The sequence below is a fragment of the Lepidochelys kempii genome, chromosome 10 (assembly GCF_965140265.1).
Source record: "Lepidochelys kempii isolate rLepKem1 chromosome 10, rLepKem1.hap2, whole genome shotgun sequence".
NCBI classification, from domain to species: Eukaryota; Metazoa; Chordata; order Testudines; family Cheloniidae; genus Lepidochelys; species Lepidochelys kempii.
In genome coordinates this window covers 52,430,488-52,447,432 of record NC_133265.1, presented here as the reverse complement: position 1 = coordinate 52,447,432, position 16,945 = coordinate 52,430,488, and the positions used below count along the sequence as shown (strand labels likewise).

The window sequence follows — 16,945 nt, the reverse complement described above, 5'->3', positions numbered from 1 at the left end:
GCTCTATTTACCCTCCTCTCCATCGATTAACCCGTATATCCCTAGAGCTAAAACTCTGCAAGTTGTTCCACTCCATAGGCATGGTCTCTTCCGTGGTGGTGCAATTCATTATTGCCAAGCGACTATAGCATTTAGCAGAGTATTGAGCAATCAAGATGTCAGTGACACAACACTTTAGGTTAAACTCGAGAGCTAGTTTGCAAACGTGTCTACATTGTTTTTAAACTTGGTGCCAAGTTCTTCTTTGGAATATAAATCCAGTTTCTATTACTAGTTTCCTTGATGTGTTTTGCATATTGCAGTTCCATGATAGTTGAATTCAAAACCCTTGCAGTTGACTTTCTGCACATAACAGACGAAACTCTTACTACTTCAACCTGCATCTTAATTAAAATGCTACGGATGAGGGGAGAGGCTCCTTCGAAAGAATTTCTGAATCCACATAAACAACTGTACTTTATTCCTAATGCTTTAGATCAGTGGTTCTCAACCAATGGTCTGGGGGCCCCTAGTAGGCCACAAGAAGGTTTCAAGCAGAACCAGCATTAGATTTGCTGGGACCCAGGGCAGAAAGCCAAAGCCCCACAGCATGGGGCTGAAAGCCGGGTCCCCAAGCCCCACCATCCAGGGCTGTAACCAAAGCCTGAGCAACTTAGCTTTGCGGGCGCCCCCGTGCAATGAGGCCCATGCCAATTGCCCTGCTTACTACCACCTAACACTGACCCTTGCTTTTATATGGAGAAAAACAGCTATGGCACAGGTGGGCCATGGAGGTTTTTTTAGCATGTTGTGGGGGCCTCAGAAAGAAAAAGGTTGAGAACCCCTGCTTTAGATGGCTGTGGGTCTTCACATCTCATTCAGCAGCCTGTCGTCATCCTGTAGGCTATTTTAACAATAGCTCTTCAGTATTCCTAACAAGTTTTTGCGATGAAAGACTAACAGTGTGAAGAAGAAAAGGAGTACTTGTGGCACCTTAGAGACTAACCAATTTATTTGAGCATAAGCTTTCGTGAGCTACAGCTCACTTCATCGGTTGAGCTCACGAAAGCTTATGCTCAAATAAATTGGTTAGTCTCTAAGGTGCCAGAGGTACTCCTTTTCTTTTTGCAAATACAGACTAACATGGCTGTTACTCTGAAAAGTGTGAAGAAGGATGCTCTTAGAATGTTTGTGGTGCCAGGTGTTTTTTCCCTTTGTTAGAAATTTAAGGATTGGTAACAATGATCAGTTCATTTTTCATCTGGAGTGGAAAGTGACAGAGTTCTTTATGGTAAATTAAGTCCAGGGTCGGTAATGACTTCATAGGTTCCAGTTGCGAAATGCAATAATACATATTTTGACTGTTGTGTTCTCTACATTACCCAAGCTTATACCAGTTCAGCCTTTTAACTGTTTTTCCCCCACTTTAAAGTTTGCAGCTAAACAGGCAGCAGCTGCTGCCACTCAGACAATTGCAGCCTCTCAGAATGCGGCCGTTTCCAACAAGAACACAGTAGCCCACCAGCAACTCGTCCAGAGCTGCAAGGTAAGATTTCCTAATAGAGGAAGCAGTCACTTGGCAGATGATCTGTAGTATGTGTCCCTTTTAACACAGGTAACTTCTTTGGAAACTGAAATTCACCTCCCTTGATTTAATCACTTTGTGCCTGTGGACAGGAATTCTTAAGTTGCCTGTGTCAATCTGACTCCAAAGCATTTGATTCTTGTTCTGTCGCTGTACCAAATATAACACTGCATATACTTCTAAGAACGCTTTTTTCCTGTTTTGTTGTCCACAGTGAGTTATCTGTTAAAATCAGGGAAATGTTTTAGAACGTGTGCAAGGCAGCCGTGTGCCTTGTCTAAGGTAGATGCCTTTTACAAATGTTTAGGCAGTACCGATTACAGAGGATGGGCAGATGTGAATATTTTTGTAAGTATCTCCAAAATGCAAACCTGCTGCAAATGTGGCATATTTCTTGGGGTGTATGCTGCAGATAAATCAGCAATACCGTACATGTAGAGTACTTCAGGCAGAGAGATGTTAGATTTGATTATAAACTGGATTACTTAGTGGTTGCCTTGCAATTAGTGCACTGAAAGAGTAGTGAAGTGACAGGAAGCCTTCACAGCCAGTTCACTGTGTAGGAAGCCCCCATGGTGAATCGCCTTCAGAGTCTGTATGCTTTTCCAGAGCTGTCTAAGGAGCATTGCTTTGAAGTAGTGTAGTACTCAGGGGACAGATACAAAGCCTACTGCAACATAATTAGGCCTTACCTCTTTTTTGTTTAAGGTCTTAATTGATCCTGACTGGAGAAATAGGAGACATTGTCCCTTTGGTGGTGACCAGTGGAATTAGGTGTAACACTCATGTTCAGTGGCTGGTGTTTGTTAGCTATGCCCCCAGCATCACTTGACACAGCAGAAGTAAAGATCTTCTACCCTATTAGTAATTGGTATCTGTGTCATGCTTCTTGAACTGAGTGTGGCTGCTAATCACAATACCTGTACATCGCCTCCCTTAAGGCTGTTCAAAGAGAGGTTTGTGTGTGTACTGTGGGGTGGAAATTCTTATACCGATCTCATGAATATGAGGAATTATTACTTGTGGCTGTCAACTTGTGTTTTTCTGTTGTGCATTACAAGAGATTTAACTTCATGCCATATAAGTGGTTGCATGGTGTCATGTAGGCCAACTGGCAGGCTGCTCTTTATGGTCAGAGGTGGTATCCAGTGACCATTGTACAGGTGGGGAAAGGAATGTATGTGTCTGTGCTCCAGGGGTGCTCCACTACAGGTAAGGAGGTCGTGTCGCAGTGCAGAGTGCAGCTGCCCATGAGCAGTACTTTCCTTCCTATTTATTTTTACTGTTTCCTTCCCTTTCCTTGGTCCATGGACCTGACTTGTCTAATTTAGATGGTAATCAACTTGAGCAGGGATTGACCTTCTACACATGTGTAAAACACCTCGTTCACCAGAGATGATATGGAAATGATGAATAGTAATAAAACTGGACTGGGGTGACTTACTACTAGTGAAATATTTGAGTGCTCTACTTTAACACACTATAAAGCAAGGCTAGTGGCTTGTGGTGTAATGACATTAAATCCTTCCCTAGTATACCAAGACAACATGGATAGCAGCTTGATACTGTGACCCAGGTTCACTTGGTCAACCTACATGTACAGGTTTCAGAGTAACAGCCGTGTTAGTCTGTATTTGCAAAAAGAAAAGGAGTACTTGTGGCACCTTAGAGACGAACCAATTTATTTGAGCATAAGCTTTCGTGAGCTACAGCATCTGATGAAGTGAGCTGTAGCTCACGAAAGCTTATGCTCAAATAAATTGGTTAGTCTCTAAGGTGCCACAAGTACTCCTTTTCTTTTAACCTACATGTAGTCTCTGCCCTTACATTCCCTTTCCCTTTCCAAACCAAATTGTAATTAGACCATAGTGTTGGGTTATGGGGTTCCAGCTTCAGTGACAAGTAGGTTGCTGAGAGCACAGAGCTGAGACATGCCAGAGGTAAGTGCATGGAGACATCCTCACATTTTCCTGATTGTAAGCCAGAGCACAGAGTAAATCACTTGACAAGAGACTGTTCTTTTGTGGTTTAGCTACAGCTGGCAGACTAATTTGTGCTTGTGAATAATGTTGCTTCAAGGTCTCTAGAGAAATAAGAAATAAAGTGGAGTGCAAAAGAGCCTATTCTTCCACAGAGAGAAGCTATGCAGAAGTCAGGAACACAGCCACTATAATAGACGACACCTTTTCAAGCCAAAGATCCCAGAAAAAAGACATTAACACTTACCAATTGGCTGTTAAGTATGTTACCTTCCACGTTACAGTATTTGAAAATTTGGTAAATAAAAGAAGTAGCTTGAATAAGTCTCAAAGGGCGGGGCATATGAAAGTTGTCTGGGAGGTAGCTGATATCTTTTTCAATGGAAATGCAAAAGGCAGTTTGTCCTATGTGTTGACTGCTGTTCATTCAAGTTGAGCTTTGACATTGATCTATTATACAGCAGATGAAATCCTCTCTTGAAGTTTCTTCCTGATGTAGAGTACTTAAACTTTAGGAAAACATTTTTGGAGACTGTATTGGGGATAAATCATGTGAACATGAGTTGACATTTGAATAGGGGTGAGAATACATTTTTAACAATATACATTTTCAGAACATTACAACCATACTATAAACATCTTATTGGAAGTTAGATAAAAGTAAGCTGAGTACCAAAGGAGAGAGTTAAAGTTTTCTTGAAGCAAGAGGGGTGCTTTAAAGATCTACACACCTAAGCAATTTAGAGTGTAAAACAGTAGTTTTAATGTCCAAAATAAAATATTTCTAAGTCAGTGAAAATATCTCTGCTAAACCATTTTTTATTACAGAAAAGTCTTAACCTTCCTTTATAAACTAACTTATAGAATTCTGTAGGAAGAGTCAAGTTCTCCAAATACTGTAGGAACTCTCCTAAACCGTCAATCTCCGATTTATTAAGTTCTGTGGAACCCTAACTGTTGTCTACAGAATCATATTGGTATCATCCCTGTTAAATTCTAGGTCCCTTCCATAGGTTGTGAGGCTTTGTTTAGTACTGAATGAGTTTTTTAAATTTAACAATTAAAACTTTCTGCTTTGTTGCCAACAGAAGGTTGCTGACCACATTCCTCAGCTGGTGCAGGGTGTGAGGGGAAGCCAGGCTCAGGCAGAAGACCTCAGTGCTCAGCTTGCTCTGATAAATTCCAGCCAGAACTTCCTTCAGGTAAACTGAATCAAAGAATTATGGAATCATAGACTATCAGGGTTGGAAGGGACCTCAGGAGGTCATCTAGTCCAACCCGCTGCTCAAAGCAGGACCAATCTGCAATTTTTGCCCCAGATCCTTAAATGGCCCCCTCAAGGATTGAACTCACAACCCTGGGTTTAACAGGCCAATGCTCAAAGCACTGAAATAGAGTAGATTTTTTTTCCCTCAAGAGCACCTTGTGGGTCTTGAATTGTCGTCTTCACTTTGTGGAGTGAGAAAATTGCATGTTACATTGAGAGCTGTATGTTAAGTCATTGATTGTGGTGAGGAGAACTTAGTTTGTCACTGGGGCAGTCGGTGATGCCACAACTGCCCCGAGTTTGAGCCACAGAAAGCACATTTCAGCTTTGTGAAAATGTGATACACTTTGCGCTGGGACTGGCTCCTGAAAAGGAGGCTCAGTTGGACAGGCAGTGAAAATGCCATGAGTGTCTGGAACCTCGCCTAAACTAGAGCTATTATACATTCTGCTGGAGCTGGAAGTACCATCATTGTACAGTTCCTTAGTTTAGATTCAGCCACTGTGTTTCATCTGGAGTTCTCAAGCCCTTTGGGGGGGGAGGGGGGAAGTATCTCCCCTGCTTTTCAGATGGCTTTCTGAGACACAAAGGTGATCTAACTTGACCACGATTTTGAGGAGAACCCAGGTGATAAGCAATAGTCCATGCTTCTTTCCAAACATGGAACAAAAGAACAGCCAGCTGTTGCTTCAAGATAAATGTTGGAACTATTATTGGCAGTTAAAATAAAATCAGAAAGCTCTGTATACTGAAATGCTAGCATTAATGTGCACTATACATTTTTCAGATTTGCCAGGCATTCCTTTCTGTCTTATGGGGAAGAAGTGAATCTTGTCAGTGGTCACTACTATACCACTTGGTGGGGTATTAAAAGTGAAATAAGGCATTGAATCTAATTCTACGCATGTTGCTGTCACAGGACTGTCTCGAGCTGTGGTCTGGCTTGAATAAAAGCAAAAATCACAGGTGCTTTTCTCTTTTGAGAGATACACATTTTATTTTTCCTCCCTGAAGACATTCCAAAGCCCAAAACGACAAGTCGAGTCCACCAGCTTCCTGTGTTTAAAACTGCCTCCACTCAAGCTCAGGAGCTGTTTTTCTCTGTGCTTGGCCTGATTAGCGCCAGACCAAATCAGCCTCACCTGACCTGCCATGATTTAATTAGGGCAATTATCCCCTTTCTGTTCTGCCTAATTTGTCATTAACGTACTCCGTGCAGCATTGGAGTATCCTGTCAGGGTTGCTCACCCATGTGGTCCCATTGAAGTCACTAGGACTACTCACCTTGTCTGTTTAAGTACTTGGGGACCATGGAGATGACATAGTACAGTATTGGAAGGTAAGCAAGATGTGTTTTCCGCAGATCCTGTGCTCGATTATTACTTGACTGGATTATTACTGATCTTGTTTTCTGTTTACTAATATTGAGAAGAAAAACATTAAATCTTCAGAAATGTTCCAAGAAATTACAAATGTACCATGTATATTGTTCATGCATGTCTGTGTAAACACACACAAAATGGTAAACTGTTCTGTTTAAATATTTAAATTCCCTTTTATTTATTTATTTATATTACAGGAGCCACTTAGAGGCTCCAGTCAGACAGTGAGCTAGGCACTGTACAAATAAGTAAAGCAAAAACAGTGTCTGCTGCAGAGATCCCACTGCTCAGGATAATGACAAGGCACAGCATGTGAATACACAAATCAAGATTGGATAGGGACAAAGCGTAGATAAAATTGGATGCATTTGCAGTGGTCCTGTTAGCGAGTGGTCCTGATTAGGTGGCTGCCAGCCTAAACAGTGGTAATGGCAAAACGTAGTGACCTAACTGTTTTGTCAGTTCTAGACCTAGTTTCATAGTTGAAGCATTTATACAAGGTTATAGGCATGAGCGGATGAATCACAACACATTCTTCTCTAATCTTTAAATAGCCTGGAAGTAAGATGGTGGCGTCAGCCAAAGCTGCAGTACCTACTGTAAGTGACCAAGCGGCAGCAATGCAGCTAAGTCAGTGTGCCAAGAACCTTGCAACGAGCTTAGCTGAGCTAAGAACTGCCTCCCAAAAGGTGGGTCTATATCCTTTTTGAGCAGTTAGAGGTTAACTGTGGCTTACAACACCTGATTTTGTAAAAGCTTGTGTGCAGTGGGAAATGTCATTTGGAAGTCTGTATTCATTGCTTTTCTTTTAGCTCTATTGATCGTGAGTTAATCACGTAAAATGAAATTGAACGGTGCTAAATATGCATCACTTCCCTTTGTGGCTCTGGACAATCAATTTCTTTGCTGGCAAGCTAAGTATGTTGTGCAGTAGTTTTGTATCCAAGATATGCAACATGCCAAGATGACCTTTTGTGTCTGCATAGTCTCTTCAGAAACAGATAATCTTCCAAGACATGATCAGTGATGAATCTTCCCATTTTTGGTGGTAGAACAGTTGCTTAATGATACTAACCATTTCTGTTTGTCTATTTTCTGGATAGGCTCATGAAGCTTGTGGCCCTATGGAAATTGACTCTGCTTTGAACACAGTCCAAACACTCAGAAATGAACTGCAAGATGCAAAGATGGCCTCTGTAGATGGACAGTTAAAACCACTCCCAGGAGAAACGGTAAATGGTGGGGCAGAAGAGGCTTAGCATGGTCCTCATTTAGGAATTCTGTCCCATAACTTGAGAGAGCTGTTGTTAAAATTCAGTTTTAAGGTGTCATTGGTAAAAGGAGTCACATGTTTGGCTGATGCTCATTCCAATGGCATTTTACACAGATATTCTTCCAAAATCCATCCCCAACTAGGGTGACCAGATGTCCTGATTTTATAGGGACAGTCCTGATTTTTGGGTCTTTTTCTCACATAGGCACCTATTACCCCCCACCTCTTATCCCGATTTTTGACACTTGCTGTCTGGTCAGCCTATCCTCAACACGTGCTGGGAGTGCTGCTGCGGCCCTTGGCTTGAAGTTGTTTCCATCATATACAGTTTAGTTTGGTTCAGTGGCTCTGAGCACCCCCACTATACAAACTGTTCCAGCACCTCTGACACCATGAAACATCTTTATGCCAATAAGAAGCCTATTCTCTGACTGAAATAACTATTGGAGGCAGGGCCTTCTTCTCTAGAGTACTGAGGAAAAAATTCAGCTTTTAAGGATGCTATAAGAAAGATTTTTAAGGTCTTTCTTTCCTTTGTTTAGCCAGCATATTGTAATGAAAAATACATGAGAGCTCATTTCTTGTTTTTAAGTTGGTTTGGTTTTTTTTACCTTGGGCTTAGAGACCAAAATATGTTCTTAAGAAAACAAATGTCAATACTTATATTGCTAATGATCAGAACTAAATTTTAAAATTTCCTTCTCATTGTGCATGCTATTTGCTACCTTCATTTCATTCAACTTGTACAATGAAAATATGCTCGTCAGGGTCTGAGACTCACTAATGCAGGGCAGCAAGGTGTAGCTGAGGTGGATGCTAGTTGGGAGGGAGTGGATAGGAAATCTTTCCATTGCTCTTGAAAGGAGAATTTATTTTAATTCAGTTTAAACAAAGACTGTTACCTCTTGAATATTTTCACAGCTGGAAAAATGTGCGCAGGACCTTGGCAGTACCTCCAAAGCTGTTGGTTCATCAATGGCCCAGCTGTTGACTTGCGCTGCTCAAGGCAATGAGCACTACACAGGTACTGTTACTGGAAATGGCAAACGAAAATAAGACACTTTGTAAAAGAAGATACCAGGTTGCAGAGGCTGCTGTCTATCTGTGTATATTCAATATAGGTTGGGGCGTCTGTTAATTAAAAAAATGCAATCCAAACCTTTTTTGTGGAGGAGATAGCTCTTCAATGTACAATTAAACACCAAGTGTTTTAAAGGTTAGTGTTGTGAAAACCCAGTTAAGCTGAAAATGTTGCCGTTTGTGTATTGAATAGTTGAAAGCACTTGGGTTTTTTATGTTCTGTGGTCCAAAACACACGCAAGATGTGTTGGTTAAAATGGTGCACCCCTTACTGCATGTTCTGAATTTACGTGTATCATGCAGTTAGCATCTCTAATTCATGCATCAGATTTTCATAGTAAGGGATGAAGCCAGTGGACGACATGGACGCACAATCTTTCCGTATGAGGTTTTCCACAGTTACTCCAGCTCACGTTTTGTGTGCATTATTTTAGGGACTGAAAGGTTTGTTTATAAAAAGTATTAACATCTCTGTTTTGGAAAACATTTAAATGGATGTGAAATATTAGTCCTTAAAATTCTCTAAGTAGATGTTAATGCTGCAGTAGGATATTTTTAAATTTTACTGATAAGCATTATGGCATTTACTGTTTCATTTGATGTAAGTGGATCAAGACTACACAGATGTCAGTTGCTTTCATTTGAACCGGATATAATTGGATTAAGAGGACACAAATTTTTATTACATAGTCATACAGTAGTCAGTGTCAGATGTCCAGTGAAAATTCAAAAGTCTTGACACTTGAAGCTGAAATCTAGTAGCTCTTTTAAAATCAAGCAATGAGATAGCTGTTAGGTTAGAAAATCCTTGTCCGGTAATGCATTCCTATGGAGCTAAAAGACCCTCTTCAGTATCTGTTTCTGTACTTTCTATCTCATGCCAGCTTCAGTAATATGAGGATCTTTTTGTGCTTGAACAAATGCAGAGGTGTTTGGTGGTAGTATATGGGTGTTTTGTTGTTTACTGCACAGCACGTGGGTACTGTTAAACCTAATTTTATGTTCCACGGGTGGCACAGCCACTGCAGTTCATATTTGTCCTTCAGTTCATTTGCAAGTTTCCCTTGTTTTGTTTGACTGAAACTCACTGCCCCCAAATGAAAGACTGAACAATCAGGCATTTTTTTTATTGTTTGCTTCATGGTACGTGAAGATGACCCCCCTTTTAGCAATCTGCATGGCTGTTATATTAGACATTTCAGGGACTGACTTGCCTCCTGGAGGACTTGGGCATGATCTTTAAAGGCCCAGGTTGGAGCCATAAATATTAAAACTCATCTTCCTCATTCTGCCTTTTATTTGGACTGACAGTAGCTGCATCTTAGGCTCAGCAGTGATCAGGACCTTATTGATCTGTGTGCTGTGAGAGTCCCTGCCCTGAGGAGGTCAAAGGTTAAATAAACAAATCAGAATAATTATGGGAAGGGGAATGGTGAAAGGACCATAGAAAGGTGAAGTGACTTGCAGGTGGTCATAAAACAGGTGGGTGGATAATCTGGGATTAGAAGGCAGGGCTCCTGACTCCCATTCCAGTCCGAAGTAAACAGTGAAAGAAAAAAGAATTCAGAACCTGATGCTTCTAATTTAGAAAAAAGAGGATTTTTCTGGGAAGAGTTGAGGAGTTATTTGTGGCTCATAAGTAAGGAATAGGCAAAGGCAAAATTTGTAGTGCAGGTCACTGAAGAGAGGGATAGAAACTAGAAACAGTAGCAAACCCTATCACTGCATAGAATTAACCCTGCTTTACTTCTGCGGTTGTTGTACTGAGCACGTTAACGTTAATACACTTTTAAGTGGTAGCCATGTAATTTGTATTCATTAGGTTGTAAAACTACATCCCAGCTGTGTAACTGTCTAAATATTTATAGATTGGAAAGCAAGTGATGTAACAAAGCAGGCTGGTGCAGTGAGTGGGAACCTTTATGTAGTATTTTTGTTGTAGGAATGACAGTTAACCTCTGTGCTGTAACTGAAAAAGACACCTACATAAATGGAGCACGTTGTTATGCAGTTCATTGCTGGGTAGACAATGATTTTACCTCCATTACTCTGGGGGTTAATAAAGATCATTTAAGACTTCAGGGTACTGTGTAGCATTTCGATAAGGGCTGACTTAAACACGAGATAGTTACATTCTTCCACTCCTTACAGGGTCACTGGTCTTGGCAACATGGCTGTGAACATATGGAGAGTCTAGGTCAGACAGGCTACACAAGCCAGTTTTCATAGGTCTGCTATATGACCGTCTGCATGATGAAACTAAGTTATGCTACTGTGCTGCTTACTCCTCGTAAGCCTCTATATAGCTTTTATACTTGAATTTCAGCTTGTGCCCTGTTCAGCGTTGGTGAAAATTTCAAAAGCCAAAGTCCCATTTTCCACAGAGACTTAGACTCTCAGGGCCCTAAGTCTCCTTGAAAGCCAATAGGATTTAGACTCCTCAGTCATTTCGTCTTTTTTGAACTTCTCGCTGGTAGCTAAGACTTGTACTTTTTCACTAGCTAAATTGGAAGTAACTTGAAACGGTTAAATTTTTCTTCTTCTCGCTCCATAAAAAAAGATATTTGGTGATTTAGAACCACCCTGAAATGTGCTCTTGTGGGTATAATATTGATTTTATGGCTTTTCTGTGGGCATTTCTCAAACATGTTCACATCTGAAACACTCTAATTTTAAAATGTTTGCCGTGTTCTTGTAGAAAGGGGGTCATTACCTTGCAATTCAGCTGCCGTAAAAGAATACAGATTGCGCCTTAGAGGATACTAACCGAGTATTTCATGAAATCTGAATTTAGGGGTTGCTGCCAGGGAGACGGCTCAAGCTCTGAAGACTTTGGCTCAGGCAGCACGAGGCGTTTCAGCATCCACCACTGACCCAATGGCAGCACATGCGATGTTAGATTCTGCAAGGGACGTCATGGAAGGCTCTGCTATGCTTATTCAGGAAGCAAAACAGGCTCTGGTTGCACCTGGGGATGCAGAAAGTCAGCAGAGGTTAGCTCAGGTAAGTTACAAAAAGTGCAGAGTGACTTGAGAATGTTTAGCTTAGGGCACTAATAATGCAGCCAGTGCTGGAATGTAATTTCTAGGCACCTTTGGGAGATAGGCAGTTAATGTAATTCTCTTTACAAAGGCTTCTTTTTAAGAGACTCAGTCATGTGCCTGCTGTACCTTACTGCATGTGAATAAGGCCTTTAACCCAGGCCTTATTTGGGCAGTATACTTTTGGTTGTGAACTAGAAAAAGTAATTAAATTTGATGTTAGCAAATGAAGGGTCCTGAGTCTACTTTCAGTGTTTGTAACAAATCTGTTTTTCTAAACAAGTGGTGTTTCTGGATCCAGCATTACTGGATCTCATCACTGTGTTATCGGAACAAAAGGTCCTTTTTCTGTTGATTGAGGGAGTATGACTATTTTTAAATCAAAATTTGAGAGACATGGTTTAAGTAATAGTGCCTTGAGGCCAGGGCTGCACAGAGGTTTCTGGGAATCTGGGGAAATATCTGAAAGTGAGGCCCTCCACCCTTCCGAAATATTACCACTGCAGGGTGGCAAGGGATGGGTGGGTGGAGAGTGATCCTGCACCATTCTCACCCCACTGCAGCAGCTTGACTCCTGTCCCACGGTGCTGGCCTCGGCTCCACACCACCTCAGGTGTTATGACCTGTCATGAAGGGTCGTAAATCCACTTAGGTTTGGCCCAGCAGCACCGCCATCGGGGCGGGGGGTGGGATTTCAGTGAGTGGTGTTGCAACTCAGTATGTGGGATCTCAGTGTCTCCGAGGCTAAACCTGAGTGGCACTGTGACCCTGCACACCAGGTTGCAATGCCGTTTGGTTTGGGGCACTCTGAAAAAGGGTGCCCAGGGCAAACTGCCCCATTTGCTCCTTTCCTCACAGGCGACCTTGCTGCAGGCCTGTGTGAACAATAATACTTAAAGCTTTTCTGTAACTAACACCCGATTAGTTGGCTAGTTTCCCCTGTAGATGGGGAAACTGAAAAAGAGGGGTTATGACTCGCCTTAGAGGAGGAGTCATTGTTAAACCAGGATTAGGATTTAGACATTCCAAAACACACTGCCTTTTAGCTAGATTTTATTGTGATATGGGACCTTATTCCTCATTGGGATTTCTTGTTTGTTTTGCCTGTGCCTGTATGTATATTTCCAGGTGGCCAAAGCAGTGTCTCACTCACTAAATAACTGCGTGAATTGTCTGCCTGGACAAAAGGATGTTGATGTGGCCTTGAAGAGCATTGGAGAATCCAGCAAGAAACTGCTTGTTGATTCGGTGAGAAATCTTAGATGTTAAATGGTGTTTCAGAAGTAAAAATCTGACTTGGGTTCCTCACATTTTAAATTCTTTAAATTCTTGAATAGCCAGTTCATTCTAGATTACAAGTCAGTCTTTTATAGTAGCCATTTTTTATCCTGAACTGCTTTTCTGTTGATTTTGGGGATGTCTCCATGTTGTAAAGATTGTTAACCCTGCCTAGGTTAACATTCGCTCCTTTGTTTTAGTCTCAGCAGAGGGACCAATGTTTGAATGGATGTGGACACTTGAAACATGCAATCTGTTTTCTTCCTAGAAGTGATCCTTTTGAGTCAGTGTAAGGACCATGATCCCTGCCACCTGGGGATATTCCCTTCTGATGCTTTGTATCAGAATGTCACTATTTTTCTGTCGCATCCCTTCTAAAAATCTGTGGTGAATCTGTTTAAATGAAATGACAAGTCATGTCCCTGTTTCCCTCCCTGAATGTCATTAATAGCTGACAAAAGTTGTAACTTGCCCGGGGCATATGGGTGTTGTGTAGTTTGGTCAAGTTTACTCTTCCACTGCTAGTTCCACAGATTAATGGAGGATTGCGCTTTCAGGTACAATCAGTCAAGTACTTCCATGAATGCAATAGTCAATTCAGGCCTCACACACAATTAGGATCAATTTAATACTAACACAGTTACTGTAATTTTCAGTGTTGTAGCCGTGTTGGTCCCAGGATATTACAGCGATAAGGTGGGAGAGGTAATATCTTTTATTGGACCAACTTCTGTTGGTGAAAGAGAGAAGCTTCTAAGCTTCCACAGAGCTCTTCTTCAGTACAGTTACTGTAAATTCATTCTGTGAAGCTTATTTTGGGGACTGGATAATGCCTTGGAATACTGGAGCCTCCAAAGTTTGTGCCTAGTTTACAGCTGCTAGTATTTTAGAATGAAAGGACAAATGAGAGTATTTCCATGTTGCCTCTGAGATGGGGATCAATTACTTGACCCTAACCTGCCAATATCTAAAGCAGAAATGGATTTGATCCCCCCAAAATCAGAACAATATTGAACAATCCTGAAGTTTTAGGGGCTGCTGGATCTGGGAGTAACACTGACCGAGGGTCTGTTCCCTTGTGTAACTGAGCCTGAAGATAGCTGCTTTTCCTCCTGGCTAATGGACTGCCTATTTTGAGCTCAACTGGTAGAGTTCTGCACTTTGGAGCAAGATGTTTAGAGTTTAGTACCTGCAGTCAGCCCAGCCAGCAGAATGGTTGTTACACAGGATTATGGTTCGGGCCTATCTCTGAAATAAAAGAAATCCTAACAATTCAGGTACTGGATGTCAAACTGGATGGTCACAGTGGTCCCTTGTGGCCATGGAATCTATGCAGAGTATTATTGTCAGGTTCAAAGTCACACTTCTGTTACTTTAACGTTTTGAATTGTGTTGAACTGCACAATTAAGGTCTAGTCTGAATGACTGATCTCTGTGGTCACTAAGACACATCTCTTCTTCTCTTGAAGCTGCCTCCAAGTTCTAAATCTTTCCAAGAAGCCCAAAGTGAACTAAACCAGGCTGCAGCTGACCTGAACCAATCGGCAGGGGAAGTGGTTCATGCTACCCGGGGCCAAAGCGGAGAGTTGGCTGCAGCTTCCGGAAAGTTCAGTGATGACTTCGATGAGTTCCTTGATGCTGGTATTGAAATGGCTGGTCAAGCACAAGTGAGTTTTGGTGACTGTAGTGGGTAGCTGTATTACCCTAGGCATGTAGGGATGTTAAAGTGTCTAGTCTAAACATATATGGAGGCAGAGGATGTTACAGAAGAGTCAGGTGTCATTCAGAAGTGACAAGAGCATGGTGGGGTTTGCATATTGTGCAAGATAGATGGGTGTATCTGTTCCTGGTGCTTGTTGAAACTATGATTTCATGCTCATCCATGTAGCGTGAGCCTTGTTGTAATTGATTTGTGATCTGTATAGCTGAAGATAGAGTAATCCATTGCCTTTTCTAATGGTCAGTAGCTTTGTAAAGGACCACTTTCTATTGTGGTGTAATTACCCAGGAGTGTAATAGGAGTTTAAGATAGTTAAACTTAAGCAGCTCTAGAGCTTGAGTGTCCAATGCCCCCAAAGAATCGGAGTATGAAGGGGACTCAGCACACAGTAAATCCCCTATAATCTGAATTTGGCATCTCACATTCAATGTGACACCAGAGCATACACTTTACATCACATCCATGGATCTGCTGAAGACTGGAGCCAGCCTCTGGAGAAGGTTGGTAAAGTGCAATGTGTGTGACAGCATTGTGTAGTTTTGCAAGGTGAAAGCCCAGGGACTGAATGGACATGGAAACAAAGGAATTCTTTCACCCCTGTTCCTCCAGACCAAAAATATAGTTTAAGGGACACTAGGTCTGCACAATACCCGAAGTGTGACTTTAATAAATTTAGTAGGGTATAGAATGAGTTGGGTGTAGAATGAGTCAACTTGCCCCGCTACCACCTTGGTTTTTACCTCTTCTGCAGCTACCTGGTTGATTTGCAGGCTCCACGGCTACAAATCTGTGCTCTTCAACATCACTATATTTATTAAAGTCACACTTCAGGTCTTGTGCTGACGTAGTGTCCCTTAAACCTAATGCTCTGTGGCTAGAGCTGGGCTAATATAGCAAAAAGCAGCCCTGAATATTCTTGCAAACAAAATCCATCAATTTGTGCCATGCTGATGCTGGTCAGCTCTTAATCACTTACTCACAAACGCTAGTGTGAGAGGCCTTTAGTCACAAGGCTGTTCACTGAAGTTAAAAATGTAAATTTTAGTGCAAATGCCTATTTGCAAGAGATTTTCTACCAGCAGTGATCTTGTGGCCCTTTAGAAAGGTTTGTCTCGATCACAATATCCATAAATAACTGATTGTTTTCATCTAATGTATGAACAAAACAGGATGCTTTCTGTCTGTAAATAGTCGTTCAGTCGGAACAGAAACAGTATCATATGACTTGGTGACCTGTGAAAGCAGTTCACGTATATAGACTCAAACCCGGTTCACATAAACCAAGTAAAATACAACCAGTTTGCAAATATTTCTAACACAGAAAGGCTAATTTTATTGCATAGATAGTTAACAAGAAATCTAACCACTGCTGTTTGTCGCATACTGTTATCCTGTATTTTCTAACTTCACGTGTGTAAAATTATTTCTTCGTCATTCCCTGAAAGTGATGTCATGTGATGTCAAATTCAAACTGCTTATCAAATGAAGCTACATGGTAGATTTAGTTTTCCAGAAACTGTTGCTTCTTCATATAGAGCACCCTTACAATTAAATGTTTGTGAAGGTCTCTTTGCAAAATTTCTGTTTGCTTAAGCCATTAATCCAGTAAAGGTGTAAGTAAGAGTGCTTGTAAATGACACAGAAGGTGCTGGAATATAGTCGGTACCCATTGACTGAACAATGTGGGTCAGTTGTGCCAGGCAGAGACATACAAGAGACTTGACAACAAAAGCATTGTTCAGCAAGTAGTTAAATTTCCTTCCACTTCTCTGTGAATGCTCTTACTGTTGGAAATCAAGCTCCTTGTATACGGGTTTCTTTTTCTGCTGTATGAAAGGAGTGAGAGGCACCGATCTGGGCAAGCAGAGGCGATGCTTAGTGGCCCTATCTGGAATGTCGTCCCATGCATGTCATTGGTTTTAGATGGATAATTCAATTGAATTCCAAAATGTATTGCTTAAAGTTTTACCTGTCTCTCTGGCTGATGCAAACTGTGTGTGTAATGTTATGCTGCTGTGGTTTTCCAGACTAAAGAGGACCAGATTCAAGTAATAGGGAACCTCAAGAACATCTCTATGGCTTCCAGCAAGCTACTGTTGGCTGCCAAGTCTCTCTCAGTTGATCCTGGAGCTCCCAATGCCAAGAACCTCCTAGCTGCAGCTGCAAGGTACAGGCATATCACCTGCTTTCGTTTTCCTAAAATGGTGTTTAACTGTTTTCCTTTACCATATGTATTATTTGTTAGCTTATCCTTCTGGTACTCTTGGTTAACCATATAGAATGTTCCATGCTGCAGCTTAAGTGAAACTGAAATCAGAGGAAGCTTGCTTACACTGGATTCGTATAAATTAGTATAGCTCT

At 41.5% G+C, this 16,945-nt stretch overlaps 1 protein-coding gene across 3 annotated transcripts in view; it reads left to right on the top strand.

The window, feature by feature from the left end:
• Positions 1-16,945, top strand: part of TLN2 (talin 2) — a 346,170-nt gene that overhangs the window by 222,692 nt on the left and 106,533 nt on the right. For all 3 annotated transcript variants that reach the window (XM_073303618.1, XM_073303619.1, XM_073303617.1), the window contains 9 exons: positions 1,412-1,525; positions 4,632-4,745; positions 6,747-6,881; positions 7,296-7,424; positions 8,387-8,489; positions 11,340-11,548; positions 12,715-12,834; positions 14,334-14,531; positions 16,612-16,751. In XM_073303618.1, the coding sequence (XP_073159719.1) occupies positions 1,412-1,525; positions 4,632-4,745; positions 6,747-6,881; positions 7,296-7,424; positions 8,387-8,489; positions 11,340-11,548; positions 12,715-12,834; positions 14,334-14,531; positions 16,612-16,751 (1,262 nt within the window). The remainder of the gene's footprint in view (positions 1-1,411; positions 1,526-4,631; positions 4,746-6,746; positions 6,882-7,295; positions 7,425-8,386; positions 8,490-11,339; positions 11,549-12,714; positions 12,835-14,333; positions 14,532-16,611; positions 16,752-16,945) is intronic.